General features: G+C 39.9%; 1 protein-coding gene across 2 annotated transcripts in view; it reads left to right on the top strand.

Moving 5' to 3' along the window:
* The window catches only part of TMEM184B (transmembrane protein 184B), a 36,471-nt gene extending 26,844 nt beyond the window's left edge, over positions 1–9,627 (top strand). Inside the window, exons 7-10 of one of the 2 annotated variants that reach the window (XM_034403470.3) lie at positions 200–369; positions 2,173–2,361; positions 4,056–4,079; positions 5,865–9,627. In XM_034403470.3, coding sequence (XP_034259361.1) covers positions 200–369; positions 2,173–2,361; positions 4,056–4,079; positions 5,865–6,106 — 625 coding nt within the window. In that variant the 3' untranslated portion in view covers positions 6,107–9,627. The remainder of the gene's footprint in view (positions 1–199; positions 370–2,172; positions 2,362–4,055; positions 4,080–5,864) is intronic. The other variant, XM_034403472.3, reaches the window with a different exon arrangement.
* The last annotated feature ends 5,809 nt before the right edge of the window (positions 9,628–15,436 follow it).

The raw sequence follows: 15,436 nt of genomic DNA, 5'->3' as shown, positions 1-15,436 counted from the left end.
TTTACTCTTTTTAGGACAATTCAAAATGTTTTTAATTGGCTTTACTATAATATTATAGAAATAATTAATCTGTGTGTGCCACTTTGCAGTGGCCCATTGTTTAGTGAGTATATTTGGCTAAGAGAAAGTCTATAATGTAACTTTTCTTAAGATAAACAATACTAAAAACATCTGACATGTTCTTTTCTTTCCTTTCCAGTGTCACAAGTGGATATCTCTATGTGACAATCATTTACAATATTTCAGTCAGCTTGGCTTTGTATGCCCTCTTCCTCTTCTATTTTGCCACCCGTGAACTTCTCAGTCCTTATAGTCCTGTCCTAAAATTTTTCATGGTCAAGTCTGTTATTTTCCTGTCCTTTTGGCAAGGTGAGGTATTGATGTACATGCTTACAACTCACAAGCACAAATAATTGGGAACATTTTAATTTCCTATGCCATTTTTGTATGTTAACTTCATTTATAATTCAGTTGTAATTCAGACCTCTTCTTTAATCCTTTCAGTTGGTTCCACTCTGGTGTAATAAAGCAATTCATTCAGTCAAGTGCCAGGCAGTTTGAGAATCAGATTATTTCCAATTGTCATGAATAGAAGGTGCTAAATAAACAAATCAGTCCTGTAGCAGTTTTTAGAATTATATACGTAAGTTTATTCATTGTAGTTCATGCAATAAATCCACCATTTGAATTTAGCATCCCTTCTGGATCAGTACACAATATATATAATCAACCACTGGTTATCATATCTGCTTTATGTTCAAATTAGCATAAAAACATCACAAATGAAAGCCTGGATTGGCTAGGGAAAACTTGACATCATGTCTTGTATAATATAAATAATTACTTTTCTGAGTCTGATTAGTCATCATTCCAGACTTTGGATGGTATAAACAGACATAGAAGAGTTTTTTAAACTTTTTAAAGATATATCATCAGCAGTGTCTTTTCTAAACAGATTCTGATATGAACTGATTTTTTTAAAGTTTACTCTTTTAGGCCATCAGACATGGACTCTTGTTTGCAGTGATTCAGATCATTATTGTTATCTGAAGTATAGAAAGTGGTTCTAGAAAAGTATGGTTTAATAATCTAGGTCATGAGTTCTGTCTTATTTCCTATTCCACATGAGAAACTACTGGGAGAGATCATTTGGTTCTTTGGAATAGGATGCTAGCCAGCTCAACTGCTCCCTGTGTTCTAACTCCAAAGAAGAAATAATTACCTTTTAACACCGACTAAATCTCAATAATGAACTGTATGTTGAAAAAAAATGTTGGTATTCAACCCAGGGAAAACAGAGGTGCTCTTGGTAAGGAGAAAGTTTGACTCTGGGGTTGAGATTATCTCTGGATTGGGTTTGAATCCCCCAGAAAGAGTAGATTTACAGTTTGGGAGTTCTCCATGACCCCCAACTATCACTGATTTTGCAACTGAGGAGCACTTTTGCACAATTCTGGATAATGTGTCAACTGCAACTTTCTTTTAGCTGATTGTATGCAGTGACTGCCTTCAGGAGCTGCATTTGGCTCCCATCATTTAGGAAGAAGTAAAAATACACCTCCCTCACCAAACATTTAACAGTTAACTAGTTAATTTATTTTCATTTTTGGTTTTACTACTAATTGCATCCAGAAGTTAAAAATAAAGTTGATCACTAAGTATATGTTACACTCTATTTTATATTGTTATATTCTATTTTGAGATTTGGAATAAACTGTAATAGAAGAAAAACACAGGGACATTTAAATCAGAGTCCAACTCCTTGCTTCATGCAGTAATCCAAATTAAATCATCTACACAATGTAGCTGTCCAGGGTTTTCTTGAACACCATAAATGAAGGGTAACTTTCTAGATAATTGGCTTCATTGTTAAACCATTCTTATCTTTCTGTTTTTCTATAACTTAAAACCATGATCCCATGTCTTCAAGATGAAAGAAGCTGCATGCCCTTCCCCACAAAAAAAACAAAGGGGGGGGGGAGAGAGAATATGAAACAAAATACATTAAGCAAAAAGATTTAACAAAATAAATGAGAACATGAACCAAAATCAGTGATAATCTTAATGAGAAATGTTTGTACTGAGATATCAGCAATTAATAATAATCCTCATTAAAAATGTAAAAATGAATACATGAGGGAAAGACACTTCAGAATATTTCTTTCATTTCAGGGATGCTATTGGCCATTTTGGAGAAGTGTGGTGCAATCCCTAAGATCCGCTCGGCCAATGTATCTGTGGGGACCGTAGCGGCTGGCTATCAGGATTTCATCATCTGCGTGGAAATGTTCTTTGCAGCTATTGCTCTGCGGCATGCATTCACCTACAAGGTCTATGCAGACAAGCACCTTGATGCGCAAGGTATGGAGGTCATTACTGAATTTGCAATAAACAGCTGACTTAATTCACTTTCTGAATACTTCATTTGAAAAGTAGAATTTTTTTCCTTCTGTCGTATTTGTACATAAATTAGTACCAGATCTGGTTTTCATTTCCCTGAACACGGCTATATAGAGGTAAAAGACAATTTTATGTAGCATTATAGGTCACTGTCCTGTGAGCTCCACCAGCAGTTTTCTAGACTTTTAAGGACTCCCCTACATAGATTATGAAATGAACAAAAGGTGATTAGAAGGCATATCCCTGTTGAATTGTGCATCTATGTAAAATAAGAGAAGTCGTTTTGGAATAACAGTCTTAAAATGAAGAGAGTAGAAATATTGAAGGTACAGGAAAGCCAAGTAGTATTTTGATCACTAGAACACATCTCCAAGGATATAAATACAGACAGTCAGCATCACAAGTCTTGTGTTCTTTTTCTTTTTTTAATATTAAAAGTGGGGTGAGTGCTTTTATTTCTATTATAAGAGGTTCTTGATGCTCTCTGTGCTTGGTTGTTTTCTTGCAGCAGTTTAATTACCAAACTAGGTAACATCATGAGTGCTAGTAGGGAGTGAGGTTTGCTCTCAGTTTATGTTCTAGTGCAGTGGTCCCCAACCCCCGGTCCGCAGACCGGTGCCGGGCCGTGGAGTACCTGGCACCGGGCCGCGCAGCGGCCGGGGGCCATGATCGATGCAGCGGCCGGGGGCCATGATCGCTGCAGCGGCCGGGGGACATGATCGCTGCAGCGGCCGGGGGACATGATCGCTGCAGCGGCCGGGGGACATGAACGCTGCAGCGCAAAGGCTCCTGGGCCGTGCGCAAAGGCTCCAGGGAAGAGAGCCCCGTGCAGGTACGCACGTGTGGCCCAAAGCTTGTTTAATCAAAACAATCTGATATATAAACAATCAATGTGTCGTCGCGAACAACGCCCCCCACCCCTGCGCGCGCTCAGCGGGCCACGGTAAAATTATCAAAGGCTGATTGGTCCGCGGCGATAAAAAGGTTGGGGACCACTGTTCTAGTGGTTTGCCCTGTCAGTGTTGGTGGGAATGGTCTTGCTGATTCTTTGAGTAGCTTATTTGCTGTTAGCATGTTTGTCAGTTCCTTGATTGCAGTATTGTTCACTTCTTGATTGTTGGTCTGATGTTAATCTTGGTGTCAAAGAAGTAAACAGTACTTCAATCAAGGAACTGGAGAACAAGCTAATAGTAAACAGGTCAATCAAAGAATAACCAAGACCACTCCCACCAACACTGACAGGGCAAGCCACTGGAATATAAATTAAGAACAAACCCCACTCCTTACTAGCATTGATGATGTTACCTTGTTTGGGTAATGAAACAACTGCAAGAAAACAACCAAGCTCAGAGAGCCCCAAGGACCTCCTTCATTTCAACCCTGAGCAACAAATATTCTCCTTTATTGGTATTTCTATTGTGCTGTTCAGAATTGATTGTATAGATTTTTTTTTTTTTTTTTACTGAATTGCTTGAGTAAGAGTTCTGGGTCAAGAGTTTTGGTGAAATTGGGTGGAGGGCGAGAGTAAAGAATCCAACTTGCTATACAACCTGAGAATTGCTTGCCATTTCAGACTGTTGTTTCCCATATCTTCCTCTTTTTTTTCTCTCCTCCTTTTCTCTTTCCCTTGCTTTGGGCTCTGGTATCTGGCGCAGCTGTTCCATCATATGGTCCATATGGTAGGTGCCAAGCTCTCTCTGCACTTGTTTGTTTCTTCATTGTTGAGACACTTCAGCTTCCTGCACTATTTCTCCTAAATCTTCTCCTAAATCATGTTAGAAGCAGCAAATATTTGTACTTTGGGGAAATAGTGGAACGTATCATTAAACATATTTCCCAAATGCTACAAAAGTTCTGCCTGATAGGAACAGCTGTAATGAAAACTTTAAAAAACCTACAGCTGGAGATCAGCATCTCTAATAGGTTTGCACACAATATGACTCAATACACCTTCAGTATCAAAGTATTAGTATATAAGACGATCTGAAACTCTATTGCTTTTGCTGCAATAGATTACAGGTAGTCCTCGCTTACTAACTGCCTCATTTAGTGACCATTAAATTTATGCTGGTTTTTAAAAAAAGCAACTTTGCAATCAATTTATGATCATCACAGTCACGCGATTGCTGTTTGTGTACTTCCAGTGGAATTAAGGGCGAACACCAAAGTAAAATCGTATGTTGCAGTCAGTTGCTGTTTCACTTATAAACGGAGTTGCAGGTCTCAATTATGGGTGTTAATTAAGGATTAGCTGTAATATGTCCACACCTCTGAAAATTATCTATACTATAGGTTATCACTGCTTTTGTTTCTTTAATTGACATAGCATACTATCCAAAATATCCCGACGATCTTTTTACTTTTACTTTAATATTTTAGTTCAATCATAATTGACATATTGTGAATAAAAGTAGCAAAAACATTATTATTATTTTTCTCTAACTGCATGTGATCTACAGTAGCGGTCCCCAACCTTTTTGGGTGCCAGGGACTGATTCCATAGAAAGAGATTTTTCCGCAGACCAGGTTTTGCACACTGCCTATATTTTCCGCACGTGCGCAGATGGGGCTTTGCTCATTTGCGTGGCCTGGTTTCTGGCATGCTGCAGACCAGGGTTGGTCCGTGGCCTCTGGGTTGAGGACCCTGATCTACACCATTGGTAGGCAAAATACAAATTTTCTAATTTCTGATAGATCTCTAGGTCAGTGATAACTAACCTTTTTGCCATTGCGTGCCAGGCCGGGGTGGGGGGCAGTGTCCCATGCATGTGTGCCCACACTCATAATTCTATGCGCCCCACCCCCATGCATGCATGCACGACCCACCCACCCCCACCCGCTCCTGGCATGTGATGGCCCAGTACACCCGTTTTTCTCTCTCACCTGGCTCCAGAGCCTTTCTAGGAGTCTGGGAAGGGCAAAAACGGCCTTGCCCACCCCCCCGCTGGAGGCTCTGCGGAGGCCGAAAACGGCCCATTTGCCAACTTCGCATGCCCACTGATATGGCTACATGTGCCACCTGTGGCATGCATGCCATAGGTTTGCCATCACGGCTCTAGGTGATTCACAATTTACAGACCCCCCCTTTTTTTTTTCTTTAAAAACAGGAGCAACAAGAAAATGACCCACTCACTTCAAATTATATGCTAAATAAATAAGTTTTACAGTTTTATGTATTTATTTAAGAAAATTGACTTTGGATGGCTTTCAAAGATAAGATTTAGAGTTGGAGTCGATATTTTTTATGAAAGAACTGAAAAAAACCCCAAAATGTTCTTAAAATACGTTCACTCCTAGTTTGAGATAGTATCCAAATTTTTTAGTTGTCAAAATTAATTCCTGCTTAATTCATGCCCTTGTTAATGTATGGGCACCAGAAGAAACTGCTGTAGGTAGTTTTTGGAAAGATTTATATGATAACTGGAGAAAAGCTTCCATTTTTCATATGCGGTGTTTCTTTCTAGGACGGTGTGCCCCAATGAAGAGCATCTCTAGCAGCCTTAAGGAGACCATGAACCCCCACGACATCGTCCAGGATGCTATTCATAATTTTTCCCCAGCCTATCAGCAATACACACAGCAGTCCACCCTGGAACATGGACCACCATGGCGGAATGGCAATCACATCATTTCACGTTCTCATAGCACCTCTGGTGTCCGTGACAATGAGAAGACCCTGCTTTTGAGCTCGGATGATGAGTTTTAAGGGGTTGGTGGAATATGCCATAGCCTAGAACTTCCCTTTATTTATTGAACCAGAAAACAGATTATATTCCTTTTTTACATGGTGCTCAAGTCAGGATTGGGCACCTTCTGATGCCAATTGTAAGCAAGGACCATTATGGCTAATGCGGGTGGTATGGACTTTCTTTTCTAAAAGCTTAACTAGTGCACATTTCACTTAATAAAGAAAAAATTAAAAAAAAAACACTAAATTGTAGACTAGAGCAGAGGTATAAGATCAGTAAAATGCATTATGTTTGAATAGTTTTTATGTTATTTGTAAGGCAAAGGGCTGGCAATACTACAAAAATCAGACAAATGATTCCCAAGAAATGAGGCTTTATTCACTTGCTAAATTATTTGAAATGAAACTAGCAGATAATTTGCTTTCTGCACTTTCTGCACTATTATGAAAAGGTATCTCCACCCTCATAATTCTGATTATTTGTGGATAGACTATCATCCTTAGCTATTGCCCTGTTAATTTGTTCTACTAAGTTTTTCATTGTGGCCAGGATTTATTTTAATTAGTATTCCAAATTATGATATATGAAATTAGCCTTTGCAAAAGATCCAAAGTGTGAATGGGGAAGGACAAGATTGAAACAATCCATATATCTTTTTCCCTATGCAGAAGTGAAATATAGCATTTATGGGTATTTTGGGTTGCCCAGTATTTCAAAAGAATCTGCAAGATATTTTCTGCAAAACAAGATTTCAACAAATCTGTAGAGAAAGACATCTCTGTAAGAACCTAATGATCCAGAATTTCAGGGAAAGCTGCCCAAGGTACAAATCTGGATGCATATGCTTAATAAATAGAAGCATGCATCCTATATATACATATATATTGGGTGAGGGACATGTTGAATTATTTTTCTTTAGACCTCATCCGATCTTCTTAGATACCAAATCCAAATGTGCAAGACTGCTTCCCTCCATTGATTTAATTTGTGATTGTATGCACTGTTAGAATCCTGTTGCCTTTTGTCATTCGTGTTTTCTTCTGGAGGAGCAATTGTACAAGCAGTAATACAGAAATCTCTTTTGCCTTGTCTGTTTTTGAGCCATGCATCTCCTGGACTTTAAATTCTATAACATTTATAGCAAGTTACCATTTGTCCTTTCTGCTGTAAATATTTTACCTATGTTAATAGTTAATTTTAAGTGCAGTGGGATGGAATTCACCTAAGATGGAGAACATTCCATTTTCCCTTCCCTTCCTCTTGTTCTTTTCCAGTCTGGCCAAGAGATCTAAACATATCTATGTGGTGTGTGGGTATTACCTTCGCCATTATTTTCTACAACCCATGAGATTAAAACATGTTGATCTCATTAGGCATGATGTATCTTTTGTCTAAGAATCACAGGCTCTCTTTGCAAGCAGTAAAATCTGCTGCCACTGGTTTTGCCAGACACATTATAAAGCTGAAAAGGGCAATCAGATTAATTGCAATATATTGCACATCTTTGTTGCTGTTGTGGTTGTGATAACTGTGCCTGTTTAACACATTGCTGCATAAAAGGGGGGTAACATTAGGCCCCTCCTGAGTCTCCTGCATAGATTATGAAATCAGTAATGCTGATTCTGTTCTAAGCTACTGGGTCTCCCACAGCATGTTGTGGTTATTTGGCACTTTTTCATATGGTGCTTTCTAACCCCTTCACTGGAGACTCTAAATATGAAGATCTCAGGGGGGTTCACTATATTGCTCCTTTTCTCTGTGCCTTAATATTCTCACCTGAGACCCCCGCACACGCCACATTATAGCAAAGACAGATTTCTACAGCAATTATTAGCATCCTTTGTCCAAATTGTACTTGTTTGGGCAAAATGTGTTTGTGTGGACTTGGGAACTTTGCTGAAGTTTGTTTATTTTTTCCTGGACAGATAGTGTGGTTGTGTCTGCTGTCATTATGGTTTGCACTTCTCTTTTTTCAGAAGATATTGGAGAGGATTTGGATAATGGAGGACAAAAGCTCCATTCACATTTTCTGCCTGAAATAGTTGAGAACTTGAGATATGAAGAAAGGAAGACAGAACAGGAACATGTTTCTGTAAACACACAATCATCTGCCTTGCTTCAATTTGACTTGTACTATATATTCATATGGGCTAACTTTTAAAATCCTGTCATTGGTTCCGGGCACCCAGAATTCCACAAACTGTCAGCAGATAATTGATATCCAATTAAAATAACCGGTGGCAGCAGAACTATGATGCGAAGTTCCTTTGCCAGGAAATCCTGGATGGATATATATATATGACATAACTTTGGCCAAAGTAACATGAGTATGTTTGTAACTCTTAGTCAAGGAAGGTTGAGCACTGTTCTTGCATAAATTATGGAGTTCAGCTCCCTGCAATTGGGGAGTAAGGTCAGTTCAATTATCCTTCAGTGCCAGCAGTAGGGAATTTTTATTGAATAGGATGACATAAGATCTCAATATTTCAAAGAGACATTGAAATTAACATTTTTCTGCTATTTATTAAAGAAGATGGATCTTTTTCCAGCTTTGACCTTGTGTAGAAGCCAGGAAAAGTGTTGCTGCTGCTTTAAGGAATTACACTCATTGAAGTTAAGGTGACTCTTACAAAGCAACAACATTTTTTTCAACCTTCTGAAAACCTGAACAAGGTCAGACTCCTTTATTGAATTGCAGAACCTCTCATGCACTTCCAAATAATGTTTGAAGCATGCACAGTCTTTCTACTGGTATTTATTTCAGTGCTACTTTGCTTCCAAATAATTTTCCTAACTATCTCGCTCTTAGTATACCTTGCTAATACTTGCACGTGTGAAAAGTTTTCATCATTAGCCTCCTTTTTAAATAGAATGGGTGAATAATGTGGCTGACTTGCCGATATTTCAGTGTTGGGGAGAGCTCTATTTTTTATTTGTATTAATGTATACCACATATATGTATACTATGTGTACAAGCCGATTACGTTGAAGCAACTTATAAGCAGTTTTAAGTAGTTTGACATCCACAAAGCAAGTACCCTGGGTCCAATAATATTGTGACTTTTTAAAAATTAGAGCCATATGAAAGCACCAGTGCTGTGTGATGGAAAGAGTTTATTCTATATCCATACAAGAAAGAGATGAAAGAGATGATTGGTCAACGATTGCCCATCTCAGTTAGAGACCAACCATTTAATACATGTGCTTATTTACGAGTCCTATCAAAATAATATTGGGACTGCCTGCTTCTTGATCAGCTCCTTTCTCTCTCCTTGGGGGTTGGGGTTTTTTTGGCCGTGCAGCATACTGCGAGTTTTGTTTTTACTATTTTTCCATATAGTTTAGATATTTGTATATAAATGGGGGGGGGGGGGACTGTATAATAAGACAGAGTTACTTAGTTTTGTACCTACCATGTAATAACTGATGTGAGTTCAGAGACAAACTGTTGTCTCTGTTTTGTTATTTGTGATGTTATACTGCTTTGCGGAAACAAGCAAATACGACAAATAAAGATATAGAGATAATATAGATTGTATTTATATATGTTTCTGCTGTTTTTGTTCATTTTCTTTCTGGAACTATTTTTTAAAAGGTAGCAATTTTTTTTAAATTCTACATTTGCAAAGGTTGCAGAGAATTGTTTTTTTAAAAAGGGTTACATGACACATGAGAAAGACTTGAAAAAGGCAGGTACCTCCAGCCAATGAAATTTTCCACTTGATACAGAATTACTTTACACAGCGTTATTCTAACATAATGGATTCAATGTGAAGGGGATTCAAAATCCAGTAATGATCATTTCCTATGCCGGAAATAATACTCTGTTCAAATTTGGGGAATTCTTTTATCTTCCATTGGAACTAAAATATTGACATAAGAAATACAATCATTCTTTTCAGTTAATGGCTCATTAACAGCAAAAAGCTGAGCAGAGTGATTTGAATTGAGACTCAGAACAGGAAAGGGCACTAAAGTAGTAACCTGGTAACCTTTCATAGCTTGGTTGTGTAACTTTACTGATCCCAAGAATCTTATTTCCTGCTTCCTTGCCCTCCCACACCCCACCCACACATAGAAATTTTGTTTATCTAGGTCAGAAGTCAGATAAAGAACATCTTTTTCCAGAACTAGCGGTGGCAATCTAGTGATGGGCATGGTTACATACGGCTAGTAATGGATAAATGGGTAAACTTGGTTCAAATGATAAGTGTTTTGGTCTGGAAGGTGCTGATTTGCCAGCTATTTTGGCAGAGCAGGGGTATCAGTTTTAACCTTTGCGTTGCTTCATTTGAATTACAGTTTTGTATGCTTAGACTTGTTTCGTGTCTAAGTCATAAAAATGAGGAAGTTGTGTGCCTCTTCAATCCAGTCAGGTCCGACATGAAAAGAGTGGGGAAGAGAATGTACTGGTGGAAGATATCAAGTATCAACCACTTGTAGGCCTTTAGATTCCCCATTTACCTTAAGAGAAGAAGAAGATAGCTTTTCATGCATATTCTTCCTCCTTGTCTCAGTGCTTCCTCAGACTTCTGAAGGCAGTGTCGGAGAACCATTCTCTCCCATTCTTCTCTATTACCTCACCATCAGGAGCAAAATTTCAAGATTTTTCCATTTCTTGTTATATTTCCACCATTTTAAGGCACATTCACATAGCAGTTTTTCCTTTTATTTCCACCCCTATAACAACTGTCTTAGGTAAAGATAAAGGGTTCCCTCGCACATGCGCGCTAGTTGTTTCCAGCTCTAGGGGCGGTGCTTATCTCTGTGGTCATGTGGCCGGCATGTCTCGATGCTAAAGGCGCATGGAGTGCTGTTACCTTCCCACCAAACGTGCTTTCGAACTGCTAGGTTGACAGAAGCTGGGACAAGTAACGGGAGCTCACTCCGTTACGCGGCACTAGGGATTCGAACTGCTGAACTGCCGACCTGATCGACAAGCTCAGCATCTTAACCACTGAGCCACCGCATCCCCTTAACTATCCCCTAACAACTGTCACCTAACAACTGTCTTAGATTGTCATTAAACCAAAAACAAATCCACTTAGTTACAATCCATCCAAAAGGGAAAAATAATTTGCTAATTGAGAGAAGCAGTGAGGCAAGCATTCAAAGCTGGTTATTTATATAAACAGAAGAAATCAAACTGATCAGAATTTTATAACAGATTATGTAATTGACTAGTGGCTTCAGTACTAAAGGATTCTGTGCATGTAACGGCCACTGGATTTTTTTCAAGCAGACGAAGCATGGACAGAATATGAATGAAAAATGTGGAAGGAATAGCAGTACCTCTTTGGCTAAAGTGAGAGGTGATAATTTTTGTTAATAGTGCCAACTTCAAGCAAGGTGCTGACTGAATTCTGTTCTATGCACCCTCCTACTGATCAACCACAGAGCCCACTAATTTGAGTTATGCTGTGCTCTGCCTAATCTCAGTGTTTTAAGGCCAGCAGAATTAAAAATAATTTGGGGTTGACTTCAAACTACTTCCAAAAGTGGAAATGGTAATGTTGTGGAAGTTCCTTTTATCTATATTCATTTAACAAGAACTTGTGTTTCATCTCATGACCTCAGTATGTTTGGCTTCACCCCAACCCTTTCTCCATGCAATAATGACATTAATGATATAAATATATGTAAACTTCCCTAGGTCCCTAGAAGGAATTTGACTATTTCTGGCGACTGACACCTAATGATGAGACTACACTTTCACTTCCCCAAAACTTGCTATCAACAACTGACTCGTGGCATACTGCTGGAGGCAGTATTTGTCACATTGTTGACAAACATGAAATGTATTGTCAATGTTCCTTTTTCTTTCTTTCGACCAAGAAACTAAATTTGACATAATTTAATGTAATTAAACTTTAAGTGATTTGATACATATTTGATACATATTTTAATACAAATTTTATTAAAAGTTTTAAGAACAATAATATGAACTATAACAAATTAAATTAGAACAGAAAAAGTGAAAAATAAAGCTAAAAGTGCAACAAGATGTAAAATAGAAAAAAATTAATGAACAAGAAAGATCCCCGCCATCACTGATCCCCGCTGCCGAAATCGGCCGAAAATGCGATGCACGGAGGCCAAAAACGGGCGTGCCGAAGCCGAAAACGTGACCCGCGGAGGTGGCAATGTGCTGTGGCCTGGAACGAGTCTAAAACGGGATGTGCAGAGGCCAAAAATGGCCAAAGGGTGGGGGCCGGCAGGTGAGCGGGACTTCGGCAACATTCGGTGTATAAGACATACCACAATTTTCACCCACTTTTGGGGGGGGGAAGTGCGTCTTATAATCCGAAAAGTACAGTACTCCACAACATGCTTTCTTCTATTTAGATGTGGATCCATTGAGGACTATACATTGAGTGCAGTTTGTCAGCTAGTTACAAATCCATCTGGTGGTGATGCTATCTAACCCACAGTTTTCTATCTTACCAAAAAGTGAGTGTCGTCTACCCTGTCCCCAAGTTCTGCAAATTGTCAATCCTACAATTTCATGATTGTCTTCTTTCCATAGTGTATCCTGCCCAATCGAAACCAGAAATCACAAGTTCATTTTTATTTTTACCCAAAAATTCCATACAAAATTTCTACTCACCAATAAATGCAGATATCATTCTAATCAAAGACTTTAGTTTATCCATCTGAGCAAGATCTGTCGATTTCACCAGCCATTCCTCCCTTGTGGACAATGTTGAATCTTTCCATCTTACAAGTAGTTTTTGGCTTACAAGCATAATTGGGACCAGAGCTTTGTCATAAATTGTTGTGATTGTAAGCTGAGACATCACCTAACCAAACAATTGCTTTTAAAATGATTGTTAAATAATTTTCATCATCATTAAGCAAACCAGCCAGTCATTAGGTGAACTAGATGTTTATAGACCCATTTTATCCAATGGGTATTTTTAACATAATTTTGACAGAATAAGAAAGTTTGAAAGGAATCTTGAAGGCCTTCTAGTCTCTACAACCATGATGGCAAACCTATGGCACGCGTGCCACAGGTGGCACGCAGTGCCCTCTCTGTGGGCACGCGAGCTGTTGCTCCAGTTCAGCTCCGCCGCACATGCGCGCACCCTCTGCCAGCCAGCTGGTCGTCAGGTCTGCAGCGCATGCGTGGAGGGTGGGGCGCATGTGGGGGTGTGTACCTGCATGTGCGGGGGCGTGCAGGGGGCAAGCGTGCATATGCAGGGGGTCAAGCGTTCATGTGCAGGGGATGGGGATGGGGCGCATGTGGGTGGCCTGCATGCATGTGCAGGGGCACATGCGCAGGGGCTGTTATGCACATTGCATTTTGGGGGATCAGGCAGGTGCGCACACGCTTTGGACACTCGGTCTGGAAAAGGTTAGCCATCATCGCCCTATACCATTTCAAACAAATGGCTGTCCAATCTCTTCTTAAAACCTCCAATGATGGAGCACCCGCAACTTCTTAAGGCAAACCACTCCATTGTTTAATCGTTCTCACTGTCAGGAAACTTCTCCTTAGTTCTAGGTTGGTTCTCTCCTTGATTAGTTTCCATCACTGCTTCTTGTTCTGTTTTCAGGTGCTTTGGAGAGCAAGTTGATCCCCTCTTCTTTGTGGGGACATACCCAATTCCTTCAATCGTTCTCTATATGTTTTAGCCTCCAGCCCCTAATCATCTTTGTTGCTCTTCTCTGCACTCTTTCTAGAGTCTCAACATTTCTTTTATATCATAGCAACCAAAACTGAATGTAGTACTCCCAAGTGTGGTCTTACCAAGGCATTATAAAGTTGTACTAACACTTCACATGATCTTGATTCTATCCCTCTGTTAATGCAGCCCAGAACTGTGTTGGCTTTTTGGTGACTGTAGCACACTGCTGGCTCATATTTAAGTGATTGTCCACTAGGACGCCCAGATTCCTCTCACAGTTGCTTGTAGTGAGCCAGGTATCACCTATTCTATACCTGTGCATTTGGTTTGTTGTTGTTTTTTGCCTTACTTTTCTCACCATTGAATTTCATTTTGTTAGATAGAGCCCAGTGTTGAAGTCTGTCAAGATCAGTGGTGGGTTGCCCCTGGTTCGCACCGGTTCTATAGAACCGGTAGTAAAACCGGCAGGAGGCTCCGCCCACCGACACTGACATCATCAGAACGCTTCTGCACATGCGCAGAAGAGCGCACATGCATGCAAATGAACCAAGTGCACGTGCGCGGCCCCATTGCAAACCGGTAGTAAAGGTAAGTAGAACCCACCCCTGGTCAAGATCCTTCTTTACCTTCAGCCTATCTTCTGGAGCATTGGCTATTCCTGCCAGCTTGGTGTTGTCTGCAAATTTGATGAGACCCCCTTCTATTCCACATAATGGAAAAATGTTGCAAAAAATGATCATGTAATCATGGGACACTGCAACAAGTTGTTTTGGGAAACAGCCAGCTAAGTTGGAAGGAGAAGTCAAATGGGGACCCAACTTGGAATTGTTGTACAGCTGCAAAAGGCATAAGTTTGACCTCCCCCAAGGTCCCTGAAGTCTTATCTGGCTGTTCCCAGGGAAAGGAAAGCTGCCTGGGGAGATTCTTGTAATATAGGTAGAAAACCAGGGGTGGGCTCCTGGGGGTTAGGCAGGGTTTGGGCGATCATCTAGCCAAGGATCACCAGGGTTTGGCAAACCCCCAAATGCCACCCCGTGGCTGGCCCCTCCCACCCCACCCTGCCCCTCACATCCCATTTTATCCCAACCCATCCTGCCCCACCCCTCCCACCCCGCCCCTCCTACTACACCCTGCCCCTCCAGGAGTCTTCACGTGGTCCGTTCATCATTCCAGCAGAGGCTGCACAGAGGGTCTGGGAGGGCAAAAAACGGGCCTACTGGAGGTTCTGGAAGTCCAGAAACAGGCCTGTTTATCGTTTTGTATACTTTAGTTATTAATAAGTGGCTCTGGTTGCTTGTGCTGACAAGTTGTAATTACGAGGTGGTTGCCAAGTACCCCAAATGCAATCACATGACTGTGGGTGATAGTGATATGGCAGTTGTAACTTTAAGGGCAGGTCATAAGTAACTCTGAATCCATCATAATTTGAACAGTCATTTAGCAACTGGTTTTATGTCAAGGACTGCCTATATCATAATCTTGCTACAATAATCACATATTGATTACATCTTGCATGACTTTTCTAACTGTGTATCTATCAATCTTAAAATGAAAAGTTCTTGTTTAATTTTAATATTAATCTTTAAGATTAATCTTATCAATGTATGTATTTGAATCCATTTTTAGCTTTATTACATATCTACCAAGAATATCAGAATGTCCATTCGTGTTCATATTTCTAACATATATTTGAAGTGCTTTTATATATTCTAGATA

Source organism: Pantherophis guttatus, chromosome 7 (assembly GCF_059756535.1).
Source record: "Pantherophis guttatus breed Tessera chromosome 7, ASM5975653v1, whole genome shotgun sequence".
NCBI lineage: Eukaryota > Metazoa > Chordata > Lepidosauria > Squamata > Colubridae > Pantherophis > Pantherophis guttatus.
This window is presented reverse-complemented; position numbering and strand designations above follow the sequence as displayed.